At 39.0% G+C, this 14,831-nt stretch overlaps 1 protein-coding gene across 3 annotated transcripts; it reads right to left on the bottom strand.

Moving 5' to 3' along the window:
• Positions 574–5,603, bottom strand: LOC109822768 (pentatricopeptide repeat-containing protein At4g16390, chloroplastic). 3 transcript variants are annotated; one of them, XR_002242266.1, is made up of 3 exons: positions 3,491–5,603; positions 824–1,004; positions 574–708 (listed from the first exon to the last, which is right to left on the bottom strand). XR_002242266.1 is itself a non-coding variant. In XM_020389015.1 (2 exons), exon 1 carries the CDS (start codon positions 5,600–5,602, stop codon positions 3,515–3,517), a length of 2,088 nt encoding a protein of 695 aa, XP_020244604.1. In that variant the 5' UTR covers position 5,603; the 3' UTR covers positions 716–1,004; positions 3,491–3,514. The 3 variants fall into 3 exon arrangements, 2 of the variants coding, with proteins under 2 accessions (XP_020244604.1, XP_020244613.1); XM_020389015.1 differs by lacking the exon at positions 574–708 and having other exon boundaries at positions 716–1,004; XM_020389024.1 differs by lacking the exons at positions 574–708; positions 824–1,004 and adding an exon at positions 1,668–1,786.

The following is a 14,831-nucleotide window of genomic DNA, read 5'->3' as shown; positions in this document are numbered from 1 at the left end:
TTGATGTGATCAATTAATTCGTATTTATCACCACTTTGAAAAGAGCCAAAAGTTTTAGTAGTTGAGAGCGAGTCGGCCCAACTGTAAATTTAGCCATACTCTAATTTGATGACTAATCTGGTTTAAGTAGTTGGGGGACCGGTAGGATGTCATATCGCCTAGGATCTCTATATGCTTCTACAAAGTTGCAATCACTCTGTTTCCAGATTGTCTCCATCATAAGCAGAAGATTCTCCTATTTAACAATCGTATTATACGTACTCTTTCTTTCCTGAACAAAAAATCCTTCCCTTAATAATCTTTTTTTTCCCCCCCTCCATTTTTTTTGTCAGTTCTCTGAACAATCTTCAGTTGATGGAAAATCATCTATTAGGCTTGTTGATGAATGGACAGGACACGCTTATCATGAAGAAAATATCTAGTGTTCTCCGTTCCTGGCATTAATGATGCGGCAAAAATCAATTGTTCCCCTCCACCGACGTCAGTTTGACTTGATCCACTGGATATTTTCTCCTATTTAAACTCTAACATCATGGTATCATATGAGGACAAATCAAAAATAGATAAGCAGTAAAAGTAAATAATAATAATAATAAAAGAAAAAAAAAGGGGCGTGATTGTTTCAGTGCTAGACTGGAGAGGCATAAAAATGTTACCTCAAGAATTTTTATCAAAGGCATCGCCTTGTTGGTTCTCCAGCTCACAAGACTAATGGTAAAGCCACAATCAGGGGGCAGATTTTAGAAGTTGATCGATGGAATGAGTTTGGCAAAGGCCATATACATTTGGTCTAATGGAAAGATCGATTTTGATTAATGCGTACCTCTATATTCTTTGAATTTGGGTTATGCATTGTTAGCGAACAACAACCAAGTATTTGTCTCAAAACTTTTCCCTCCGGCTTCAGGAGAAATCCCTTCCGATTAGATTAAAAGCTAACCATATCATAATTTTGCTTGCGTAACAGCAAGAATATTGGAGTAAACATTTCATACACAGGATACCTGCAGCAAAAACGCTAGAGATTAAACTTCCATCCGCGCTACGGGTGCAAACGAATAGGACACCGCTCATATATCACACTTACCATCCATATTCATTTACCTATCACGTACAGACATGAGTAGATATATCTTTCGATAAGGAAAACTTATATTCATATCCGTTAAAATCAGACACGGATGAGGATAACACATGCGAATATACATGCTGACACAAAAGGGATATGAAAAGGCTAGATANTATATATATATATATATATTTCACGTGATACAAGAGAGTCCATTACTATGTTCGTTATACCTAAAAACTAACATTAGATCTCGTGATCATCAAAGTTAATCGCAAATCCCATTAATCTAAGGATTAAAACACAATGGTATAAACAACATACATTCAGATATTCCAGATACGGATCCGAATATTTCACTACATATTAGGATCTGTAACCTATCCTACTAGATATAAATATTTAGTAACCATACTTGTGTTCTATCGGATACGAATATATCCACAGATATTTTTTTATTTTTTAGCATCCCTAATCAGGCCCATGGGCCACAAATTAATTTAGGACTAAAACTACAAATTAAATTTCAAAGCATGTGGTCAAGTCTAAAATAAGAGGCAAAGCGTTTTCTACTAACCGTCAGTAAAAGATGATAAATTGATCAAAGCACCAGACTTCCTATCAAGTTCATTTGACTACTCATCATGTTGTGCTTGAGATTGTATACGCCAAGCTCAAAGTTTCATCCTGTGCCTAATCATCATATCATGCTGAGATCTTCCGAAAATCAATAAAAATAAATCAGAATTCTACTAAACAAAGACTAGAAGGAGTTTATGGGAAATAAATCAGATAATGAGTGCAGTTCAAAATTGATCCTTAATAACATTCCAAGCATCATTTTCCCTCGCATTCTAAGTCTTGCGCGAATCAGAAGTCTCTCTCTCTAAGAATGGGTAGATTGTATTTATTAACCCTCTCTCTCTGTAAGAACGGCTAGATTGTATTTATTAACCTTTTTTTTTTGTTTTTCTCCCTCCCTCCCTCCCTCTGTAAGGGGCTGTTTGGTTGTTGTTGGTAAAGTTTTGTATTTATGACACAACTTGGAAAGTTGTTGTCCACCTCATCATTTTCACTTTTACACGTTTCTTTGTTTGTTTTTTATTCCATTGGAATCATAAAACACTTGTTTGGTTTGCAAAATAAAACTTTAATTGTTTGTTTGGAAAGTATAAAAAGTGGTCCCTACTCAAGTGATCATATTGGTTGAAATTACTTTTTCCTGACTTCAATGTCAGCTTTCTCCTAAAATCACGTCTTTTTTTTATGAAATCACTTTCCACATCAGCATATGAAACCACTTTACACTATTTTTACAATTACAAACAAACAATTGAAAGTGATGAAAGCTGACATCGGGACCCACTTTTTTACACTTTCCATCATTTTACATGGTAAAAACATACAACCAAACGGGCCCTAAGAATGGCTAGATTGTATTTATTAACCCTTTTTTTTATCCCCCCCTCCCTTCCCTCCCCCCTCTCGGTAAGAATGGCTAGATTGTATTTATTAACCCTTTTTTTTTTGTTCTGTTTGTTTGTTTGTTTGTTTGTTTTTTGGGTAGTTGTTGCTGTGGTGGTAAGAATAGTTGGATTGTATTCATTACCACATAGCTGTTAGCGTACAGACTCCTTGGCAAAATTGGACCTCTCAACTAAACTAAGAGCTAGGAGCAAACATATCTCCTAACAGCAAATGAAGGAACTCGGATAAAATAAAACCAAAACTCCTATACATAGGACCCCAGTCAAGCTCTATACAAATCTCAAAAAAAAGAAAGCTAAACTATACAGAGCCTTGCACAATTAGCATTCTAAGTATTGTGCACCTCAAAGTAGTCCCATATTGCATACAGTTGTTAAGATGCAACAAATGCAAAATTATCTAAGGTGTAACATATTTTAAATATGGACTCTCAGGCAAATGTTCTAAGATCCTGAATGCAGGCAAGAGCTTCAGAGTACAGTATGCTCTTGTGTTTTGATAATCTTCATGTTCACGGCGAACTTGAGATAAGGAACTCATGGATTTAATAAAGTAAAAAAAAGAGCTTGACATAACTGATCTCTCTTCTTTCTATCTTACGATGTGCCTATATAAAGGTACTGACATGAAGGGAAAAAATAAAGTAAAAATTGGATAATTACGACGCTTTTACGACTCATTTCAAGCATTGGGACCAATATAACCATCAAGCTAAAATAAAAGCATGAGGTGTCTATCATCGATATAAATTGTTTCAGATTCAAAACCACTGACATTATGGAACAATGCTTCAATTATACAGTAACAAAATTGCAGGAGAACAGATACAGGGGATGAGATAGTATGAGCTAATAGTAAAATAAGATCCCATCTATAACAAAATAAGATCGATATCTCATTGAAAAAAATAAGAATAATAAAACTATCCCATACCAATACAATCTCCATCCCTGCAGGCTAAGCAGCAGCAAGTTCAGGTGTAATCCTCGACTCAAGCCAAGACTTAACAGCAACTTTGGTCGTCAAAAACCATCCAACTTTATCTTGAGCCTCATAAAACGGCGCATTCATTTCTCTCAAATGCGATTCAAAAACAGCTGCCAACCCTCTCTCTGAATATTTATGCTTCCCATGGCCAGTATGAATCCCAAGCAATGGAGGCAATTCCTCCCCATCTTTTATCGCCTTCGACAAATCATTCATCCAAATTCGCAAAGCAGTGAACGCTGCACCAAAGGAGAGACCCTTAACATGTAAAGACCATTGAGTTGTCGATTTTGATTGAAGTTCATTATATATCCCGATTCCAAGTGATAGTTCTAAGAGCACACAACCTTTATCTAATTGATTGAGATTTACACAGAGATCGATCAAACAATTACAGTAAGCTTTCCTCACTTCCTTGCTTACTTTTTTAAGGAGCTCACCTGCCCCCACTTTTATCGTCTCTTTATCAGTTTTCTCATCCACTAACAACTTTACCAATGAACCCAATTCAGCGTTAGACCTTTCAACGCAATCAATCACCTTATGTACCTCATCTGACGAGGTTTGTGTCAATACATTCAAGAGACACCCACAAAATCTATCATCAGGCTCAATATTCAATTCTAACATCCGATTAAATGTTTTAACCACATCATCAGTTTTCTTAGATTTTCCATAGCATTGTATAAGTGAAGTGAGCACAAAGATATTAGGTTGAAAGCCAGCTTCCAACATCTCATTCAATATACCTTCAGCCTCCGAGACTTTCCCTATGCAAGAATACACAGTGATCAACGACGAATAACTCCAGCTATCAGGCCTAAGACCCTCTGGTAACCCTTTCATCTCTTCGAAAATCTTCACTGCCTCATCAACCAATCCAATATCAGCACACATCGACAAAAGCATGTTATACAAAACTATGCTCAGTTCAAATCCTTTCTTCTTCATTTCTTCGTAAACTCTAAGAGCATCCTCAGCATACCGAGCTCTACTATAAGCCCTTAGTATTGCAGCATAAGTTATTCTATTCGGCACTAGCCCATTATTCTCCATTTCTTTAACAATAGTTTTCACTTGCCAAGGCCTTCCGGCTTTCCCCATTGCATCCAACAATGTGTTATAAATCACGACGTTCGGCTTGACACCAAGCGCTTTCATTTCCTCATACACATTAAGTGCACCATCGAAATTACCCGAAGTGCCATAAACCCTAATTACAGTCGAAAAAGTAACAGGGTCAAGACGCCATTTTTCCTTCCTCGCACGATCATAAAGCCCTAGAGCCATCTCTAAATTCCCAGCTCGACCATAAGCATCAATCATTGCAGAGTAAGTTACATCATCAGGGTTCAATCCAAACTCGGGCATCCTCTCAAACCACTCAACAGCCTTTTCAGGCAAATTACAGAACCTAGCGCAGCTAATCACAGTCGAAAACGTGACGTTATCGGGTCTAATCCCCTTTTCGAGCATTTCCTTCAAATGGGTCTCTACCAAGTTCCAATCTTTAGACTTTCTAATAACTTTAAGAGTGACATTGTACAAAATTACCTCTCGATTGACCTTAATTCTGTTCTGAAACCAATTGAGAGCTACAAGGGCATTGGTCGCATTCTCCATGTTATCGAGCACAATGACCGCATCCTGCTCACTTGGGTTTGAGCCCAGAGAGCTGAGTAAATTCGCGATGGCGGATTCATCCAGATCGAGGGAATTGAGGGATTGAGACAGCTTAGAGAGGCGAGAGTATCGAGAATCAGAGGAGTTGCGGCGGAGGAGGGGAGCTCGGGGGCTGTTGGGGTTGACCCAGATGGAGTTTTTGAATGGAGGGTTTGGGTCTGGGTTTGGTTTTGGGTTTTGTTGGATTGAAGCTTGTTGGGTTTGGAGAGAGAGCTTCGGGGAGAGAGAAGAGAGCTTGTTGTGAGATAATGGGTTTCGGGGTTTGGGGGGTTTGAGCCATGGAGAGAGGAGAGTTGATGATGATGATGAGGAGGAGGAGAGAGTGTGGAGTTGAGAAGGAGGAGGAGAAGAGGGGAGAGAAAGAGCCGAAGCCATTTTTTTTTTCTTTGAGGGTTGACGCTTTTGGGGTTTTACAAAACAGAGATTCCCTTATCCGGAGAGAAGAAAAGAAAGGGGAAGGAGGAGACGAGTTGGGCTCGGCTGGGCTCTTTCTCTAAGTAGGCCTTGTATGGGCTGTAGACAAATTAATTTAATATCAAACGTAATTTTAATTTACAAGATGGAAGGGTCTCTGAAATCGAACCGAAAGGATCTATAGATCTCTAAATTAGAGACTTAAATTTTTAGAAAAATCAAAATGCCCCTAACTAGATTTAGAGGATAGAAATTTCTCTAAATTAGAAAAATTTAAAGGACTGAAATATCGCTAAACCAAAAATCAAACTTATACGAACGAGATGTCACGGGTTCCTAGATGAAATATATCCATCCTTTATGTCTAATAAGAAATTGGTAGCACTCTTAAAGGCAACTAAGAATGCCATGTTAGCCCATAAAATAATGGCACGTGTTAATATTATTTTAATACTAAATTAGAAGAATTGTGATACGATGGTTATTTTCTATCCATAATTATAGTCCTCATAAAATAAATATATCTAAAATTGAAAACTTCTAATTATAATTAAATATTTGATAATCATAATCAATGGCACATTTTATATGTTATTTTAATATTAAATTATAATTCTTATAAGATGGGTATTTTCTATCCATAATTAGAGTCCTTATCTAATTAAATCAATTCAAAATTAGAAATTTCTAATAATAATCAAATATTTGGTAATCTTAAATTAAATATTTGGTACTCTTAATTAAATTATAATTATCGATAATTCAAAAAAATTAAATAATTATATTTTCACTTTTCTTTAATTATCCATAATAATAATAAAAATATGATAATTATATTTTAATTCTTTTTTATTTTAAGGAAAATTGTGTCAAGGTCTCAAATATTGGAAGCCCATGTGACCTGGCCCTCTGTATTTTGGGCCATGTGATTTAGCCCTAAATACATTGTGTATTTGTGTTAAGGCCCCAAAGTCGATGAGAGAGAGAGAAAACCAAAGTTGAAGTTACAATTTTACCCTCTAATTTGACCGAAGTTGGTAACCGCACCCTTCTCCACTCAAGTACTCCCTCTCTCTTTCTCTTCTACTGTTGAGGAGCCATCGAAAATTCCTAAACTCCATTTCTGTCATCTCGAATTTCAATCTAGGGTTAGGGTTTTCGCCGTGAAACTATCGTCGAAGGAAGCATCTGTTAACGATTTCGAAGTCGTGCATCGACGTTAACGGCAGGAGAAAGAAGAAGCCAAATCACAGTCGTCGGGCACGCTTCGTGAATCATCTGGGATTGGAAGCAAGGAGGAAGCGTCGAAGGCCCTTTTGGTCATGCGAAGGGGTGAAGTATGAGGACGAGGCCAAAAAAGAAGACCAGCAAGTGATGGTTCCAACGAATCCAACCCCCAAAAGAAGTAAGTGCTAGGTTTTTTTTCTTAATTAAAGAACTTAACCCCTTTTGCATATTATCCAATTTAAACTGAGGTTCATGTTATCTAAACTGATTTCCATGTTATCTAAACTGAGGTTCATGTTAATTCTAATTTCATGTTAAGTCCATAACAGTCTATGTTAAGTCTATAACAGTCCATAATAGTCCATGTTAAGTCTATAATAGTCCATGTTAATTCTAATTTCATGTTAAGTCTATAACAGTCCATGTTAAGTCTATAACAGTCCATAACAGTCCATATTAATTTGGGGTCCATGTTAATTCTAATTTCATGTTAAGTCTATAACAATCCATAGCAGTCCATGTTAAGTCTATAACAGTCCATGTTAATTCTAATTTCATGTTAAGTCTATAACGGTCCATGTTAAGTTTATAATAGTCCATGTTAATTCTAATTTCATGTTAATTCTAATTTCATGTTAAGTCTATAACAGTCCATAACAGTCAATGTTAAGTCTATAACAGTCCATATTAAGTCTATAACATTCCATGTTAAGTCTATAACAGTCCATAGTAGTCCATGTTAATTTGGGGTCCATGTTATTTCTAATTTCATGTTAAGTCTATAATAGTTCATAACAGTCCATGTTAAGTCTATAACAGTACATGTTAATTATAATTTCATGTTAAGTCTATAACAGTCCATAACAGTCCATGTTAATTTGGGGTCCATGTTAATTCTAATTTGATGTTAATTTTAATTTCATGTTAAGTCTATAACAGTCCATAACAGTCCATGTTAAGTCTATAACAGTCCATGTTAATTCTAATTTCATGTTAAGTCTATAATAGTCCATAACAGTCCATGTTAATTCTAATTTCATGTTAAGTCTATAACAATCCATGTTAATTCTAATTTTATATTAATTCTGATTTCATTAAGTCTATAACAGTCAATGTTAAGTCTATAACAGTTCATGTTAAGTCTATATCAGTTCATGTTAAGTCTAATATTAGTTCGTGTTAAGTCTAATTCAACTTGTACATTTAATTTTATTTTAGGAAAAAAATTGGTGATGCTGTAGAAATAGGCCCACGGCCATTATTGAGGCTTATTATGAATTTATGAAGCGTCTTGCCCCAAAGATATGTCAGTGGCAGAAGGATGCATATTGTGGATCCATATTTGAGCACTACATTCTATTTGGCGCTCCTGCACTTGATCGTCCAACACTTGAGCTGGTACTGAGCTATTATGATGTTGATAATGACATATTTTCTATTTGGTGCAGAATTTGGGTGGAATATTTTGCTAAACTTTTCAAAACTGAAAGATCTAGTAGAAAGTCTTGTGGAATCAAAAGAAAAGAAGGATATCCAAGACTTTGTTCTAGTGCAAATTCTTTATCAGTGCTCGATGATATGGTGCCCCAGAAGCAGGGAAGGTATCCCTAGACTATTATTCAAGTACGTGGATAGCATTGAGAGGGTGAAAAGAGTTGCATGGGGTCAATTCATTTATACAGAAATTATTAGAGGCATTAAAGTTGCTTTGGAGGGCTGGAAGAAGCCAGGGGTTACATATATCCCTGGATGCATGCCACTAATACCCGTAAGTTCCATGTTAAGTCTATTTTGATTCATGTTATGTCTAATTTAGTTCATGTTAATCCTAAATTACTTAATATTATGTGTAAGGTATTTCACATTTAGTCTAATTGTTTTAATGTTAAAGGTGAATATGGTCAATTTGTAATTGTTGGAATGGTGATTGTATTTTTTACAGCTTTGGTACTACGAGATGACTAGCATAAATAGATATGCCTATAGCGACAGATTCAAGCCTCCAATGACAAATTGGATAGTAGAGGGTGAGAAAGTAAGCTCTTTGAGGAAGGAGACAATTACAGCAAAGGTAAAAGGAGCTTCAATAACTTTAGTTCAGAAGCATATTGTGGAAGTTGGGCCTTGTCTCTCAAAATACCCATCAAAGAAGCCTCATGGGAGGATTGATAAGGGCTCAAGTCCCAAAAGTAGCAGATTGCCACCCCTAGTACCGAGGAAAGAAGTTAAGCCTCATAAGCCTAAACGCCTTGTTAGTGGAAAGAGGCCAAAGAGAAAGGCGAAGAATGAGGAAGCCAAGAAGAATTACTCAATAGGCTATGTAAGTATCATGTTAAGTCCAATTCGATTCATGTTAAGTCTAATTTTAGTTCATGTTAAGTCTAAATATTAGTTCATCTTAAGTCTAAATATCAGTTCATGTTAAGTCCAATTTTGAATAATGTTAAGTCTAGTTTCAGTTCATGTTAAGTCTAATATCGGATCAGTTCATATTAAGTCCAATTTAATTAATGTTAAGTCCAATTCATGTTAATATCAGTTCATGTTAAGTCTACTTTTACTTCATGTTAATTCCAATTTAATTCATGTTAATTTAATTTCTATTATGTCTAGATCTATTTTTTGTTAAGTCTAACTTCAGTTACTGTTAAGTCTAATATCATATTATGTCTATAATTCTTGTTAAGTCTAACTTCAGTTCCTGTTAAGTCTATATCAGTTCATGATAAGTCCAATTTAATTAATGTTAAGTCTAATTTATTTTTTGTTAAGTCTAATTCTATTTCTATTAAGTCTAACTCATTTTATGTTAACTGTAAACAATTTCCATGTTATATCTAGTCCTATTTTCTATTAATCTCTTAGAAATTTCAGATCATTGCAAAGCATATTGACGATTCTTTTGAAAAGGAAGATGAGGTGGAGGCTATACCCATTGAGAAGCAACTTATGTTCTAGAGAAATTCTGCTAAACTTTGCAGACGATTACTCTATGCCACAAAATGCAGGGAGAGTATATATTGTAAAGAATTCATGATCGAGATTAGCAGACGTAACAGAATAGTGGAAGATTTTAGAAGAAGTGATGATGTTATAGACTGTAGGCTGTCTAAAAATCACAATAGATAGTTAATCCCCCATCAAACACCGATGATGGAAGTTACAATCTGACGACTTCCAGAAGGCTACAATTTGAGGACATTCACGTAGAAGGTTACAATCTGACGACCTTCACAACAACTAATGAAGGCCCCAATTCAACAGCATTCACAATCAACATCGGGAGTTACAATCTGACGACTCTCATATTTTCAAAGAGCCAAGACGAAGATTACAAGAGGACGATCTGTGCAAAGCTCTAGCAAAAGAGACTACAAATTGACGGTCTCTTCATATTAGAATGCAGATATCTCTCAAACCGTAAGGAATTTGGCAAAACGGAGGAAGCGAACCGAAGCCTTCGGCTGGGTTCGGATGACCCCGTCTCGTCGAGATAGCCGATTTTCATATGTAATTCGTCCAATTCCGACGTACGGTTTGAAAGTTATGACCTGTTCTTCGTAGCAAGTTGTATTCTGAAGTCCGTTTGCAAGACTGGACTTCGTCAGAACATTGGACTTAGCCTGAAGCTCGCCAAGCCCGCCTAAGTTTCGCCTCTGCATTACAGAGTCAAAACGCCCAGGCTTAACTCTGCGTTTTCAACATCAAAATGCAGAGTTAATCTCTAAAATAGCACAACTGTGCGTTTTCAGCCGTTAACAGGCTCAACTCTGCGTTTTCAACATCTAAACGCAGAGTTAATCTCTAAAACAGCACAACTGTGCGTTTTCAGCCTTTAAACAGGCACAACTCTGCGTTTTCAGCCTAAAACGCAGAGTTCATCTCTAAAACAGCACAAACTGTGCGTTTTCAGCCTAAAATAGGCTTAACTCTGTGTTTTCAACATCAAAACGCAGAGGTAATCTCTAAAATAGCACAACTGTGCGTTTCCAGCCGTTAACAGGCTCAACTCTGCGTTTTCAACATCAAAACGCAGAGTTAATCTCTAAAACAGCACAAACTGTGCGTTTTCAGCCTTTAAACAGGTCAACTGTGCGTTTTCAGGCCAACTGTGCGTTTATGGGCTCAACTGTGCGTTTTTAGCCTGAAACAAGCCAACTGTGCGTTTATGGCCCAACTGTGCGTTTACAGCACGAATTGTGCGTTTTCAGCCTAAAACATCCCAACTCTGCGTCTCAGAGTTCATCACGCTGCGCGGCCAGTGCGTTCAGCCACCAGAATAGGCCCAACTCTGCGTTTTTAGTCTAAAAACGCAGAGTTCGGGCCCTGAACGCTATTTTTCAGCGTTTGACTCGTTCAAAGCACGTAATGAACAGTTCCAGGAACTGTTTTTCCCCACGATTTGAGGGATTTTCGCCCCACTTAAGAGCGGATTAAGGGGGTAGTTACCACCCTAAATCCCCTATAAATAGTGGGAAACTCAACTGAGTTCAAATCCTTCTTTTTTGGGGCAGCAAAGAAGAGATCTTCGGCTAGCTTCAGATCGGATTTGGTCTCATCAACAGAGGGAGATTCGGTCAAGAGCAAGCTTGGTAGCAAAGAAGAAGAGCCTTCATCCTTCGGCTGGGATTTTGGAGATCGACAACAGGAGCATTCCCTTGGCTGATTAACCGAACTTTCGGTTTAAATCAACTCTTCCATAGAGTTTCAAACTCGTTCAGAGTTATCAACTCGTGGCTTTTTTTTGGCTGACTTTTTTGGGGATCCTAGAGCAGGCATCTTTGAGCTTTCCACAGCAACAGAGAGCTTTGGAGATCAGCGACTTGAAGGAGCTTCTTCCTTGGCTTGTTAACCGAACTTTCGGTTTAAATCAACTCTTCCATAGAGTTTCAAACTCGTTCAGAGTTATCAACTCATTCAGAGTTATCAACTCGATCAGAGTTCAAAACTTGCTCGGCAAGTTCTTCTAAAACTCGTTCAGAGTTATCAACTCGTTAAGAGTTATTTTCAAACTTGCCACGCAAGTTCTCCACAGCGTCAAATCGTGAGGAGAAGACCACGTTCCAGTGAATCAAGACGTTCGGATCGTCAACGAGAAGCAAACTCGACGCGAGCATTCGAGGGAGGCATCTCATCGCCACCGTGAAGAACCCAGTTTTAAATAAAGGGGAGAATCAAATTCATTCTCCTCTCTTTTGTAATCGGAATCCAAATTGTAATTGATTTTGAGAGGAATACAAGTCAAATTTTCTTTCACTGTCTTTTTACTGCAAATTTCCAACAAACAAAAGATGGCGACTCCGCTGGGGACTAGCTTCTCTGACGAAGAAGTGGTGGTGCAATCCGACGTTCATCTCACTGGAATGACCGTTGAAACTCTGATTATCGAGTTTAATCAAGCCAAGTATGAGGAGGCCATCTCCTCCGGATCCCTTAGCCCCAAGGCTATACGTAAGATCCACACAGTTTTCGAGGAGACTAAAACTCCAGTTGTAGCCAAATCATCTAAAGACTATCTCCCATGGGGGTTGCACTGTTCATACAGTCCCCTCCCTAAGGGAGAAGACTCGATTTCGGCACAACGCCAAAAAAGCCGATCCTCCAATCAACGCGAACTCCGCGTTTGCGAGCCTCAACATGAGCTCTGCATAAGCCAAGCTAAACGCAACCCTCAGGTGTGCGTTTCCCAGATAGAACACAGCTTTCAGAGGCGTGTTCTAACATCAAAACGCCAGAACTAAAGCAACTCTCAGGAGTGCATTCCAAAATTTAAACGCAGACATCAAACCTGCGTTGATCTGGCTGAACGCAACTCTCAAGAGAGCGTCCCAGAACCAAAACGCAACTCTCAGGAGTGCGTTTCACAAACTGAACGCAACTCTCAGGAGTGCGTTTCTGAATCCGAACGCAGATCGCAGGACTGCGTTTCACTAGCAAAACGCAGACTTTGGTCTTGCGTTAATCAAGCTAAACACGACCCTCGTGTTCCTTCTTTGGAACACGATGTGATTCGTCGTGTTCAAAATGATCAACATGGATTTAAAATTCATGATTACCAAGAACCAGTCCCATCCTTTAATGGACAGGGGGTTCCATCTCTACCCTCATGCTCTGTGAAGGTTGCTCCTATGCAAAAGGAAACCCTCTCCTTTAGCCGCCGGGATTACTCGAGCAGCCCCACCTCTAAAGGAGTGGACTCAGTTTATGCCAAACGCAGCCCTCAGTGGTGCGTTGTGCAATCAAAACGCAGCCTTCAAAACTGTGTGGATTTGGCAGAACGCAACTCTCAGGAGTGCGTTTCAGAACCAAAACGCAACTCTCAGGAGTGCGTTCAAGATCCAAAACGCAGACTTACAAACTGCGTTAACCAACAAAAACGCAACCGGCAAAGGTGCGTTTCATCAACAAAACGCAGACTTCGGTCTAGCGTTAGTAAAACAGAACACGACCCTCGTGTTTCTTCTTCAGAACACGATGCGATTCGTCGTGTTCAAAAAGATCAACGTGGACTCAAGATCCATGTTCACCAGGAGCCAGTCTCATCCTTTAATGGACAGGGGGTTCCATCTCTACCCTCACGCTCTGTGAGAGGTTCATCCCAAGTCTCTGACTTGCGGGAATTGCTGTCGATGTTCAACCGACCGACGAATGTCGTTTTGCTCAATAATCGACGACATCCTCACAGGAAGAAGACTTTAGAGGATAAATACCTTAGAGTCACTTCTAACATGGTTGGTAGAGGGAGATCATCAACCCTTAGTTCCGACGGGTCAGAGACAGATCATTCTCCAAGCGTCAGAGAAATCACTAACGAGTTTGAAGGAATCTACCAACGTACTCGGACTCGAACAGGAGCCATTCCTCCTATCAACTATCAGAGTTTAGCCAGAGGAACTAATTCCGATGACGAACACTCAGCCATTGCAGAGTCCCAGTCATCAAGCTCTTTTGTTGAACATAAGAGCTTCGCTTATATGACGGGAAACCATGAAGATCTCGCGAAGAGACTTGATGAACAGGAAGCCATGCTCAAATCTCAGCAGGAGGCCATCAATGAACTCATGGCCATGTTGACTCAAATCGTCGCAGACAAGGCCAAATCTCAGGAGACAGATTCGCCGCTTAGGCAAGAATCTTCCCGGAGAGGAAAAGCGTCTTCATCCCGACCTCACACAAGCAAAGGGAAGGGAAAAGTGGTTGATGATGCGGCTTCTGACCAAGAAGCCCACAGCCTGGAATCTTCCTCTGATGAAGGAAGAGAGACTGAGAACGAGCAGAATCTTCAGTCTGCCAAAATGGAAGAATTGGAAGCCCGCCTTAAAGCCATTGCTAACAGAAGCGAGCTCCAAGATGAGGGAGTTATCAGACCCTATCCTGCCGAATGGGATGCAGCCCCTTATCCTCCAAAGTTCGAGGTCCCGACGCTACAAACTTTTGACGGCACGGGATCACCGAACCAACATATTTATCATTTCAAGTCACAGACTGGAAATATAATATCGAACGATGCCATACTGGCTCGATTGTTCATTGGCACCCTCAAGGGAATTGCCTTTGAATGGTTCAGGAAACTGCCTGCGGGCTGTATCCAAAAGTGGGCGGATCTAGAGAGACTCTTCCTGTCAAGATTCTTTGAAGAGGATACAGAAGTCTCCATCCATACCCTTCTTGCTACTAAGCAGAAGAAGAGGGAGTCCGTCAAAGCCTATGTCAAAAGATTCCGATCCATGGCTCTCCGGTGTTCGTCAGGTATGACACAATCTACCTTAGTAGAGACCTGTCGACACAACTTGCAAACCGACCTCCTAGCCCGAATAGGAGTTGCAGAATGCCGTTCTTGGAGACAACTAATCTCTCAAGGCGAGCAGGCTCAAAAAATCATTGCCAGGATCAAAGCTGAAGAACAAAGTAGGCAGGATCAACCTGAGCAATCGGACCAAGCCCAACCTTCTCCAGAGCAATC

This window comes from Asparagus officinalis, chromosome 1 (genome assembly GCF_001876935.1).
Source record: "Asparagus officinalis chromosome 1, Aspof.V1, whole genome shotgun sequence".
In the NCBI taxonomy this organism is placed as follows: Eukaryota; Viridiplantae; Streptophyta; class Magnoliopsida; order Asparagales; family Asparagaceae; genus Asparagus; species Asparagus officinalis.
This window is presented reverse-complemented; position numbering and strand designations above follow the sequence as displayed.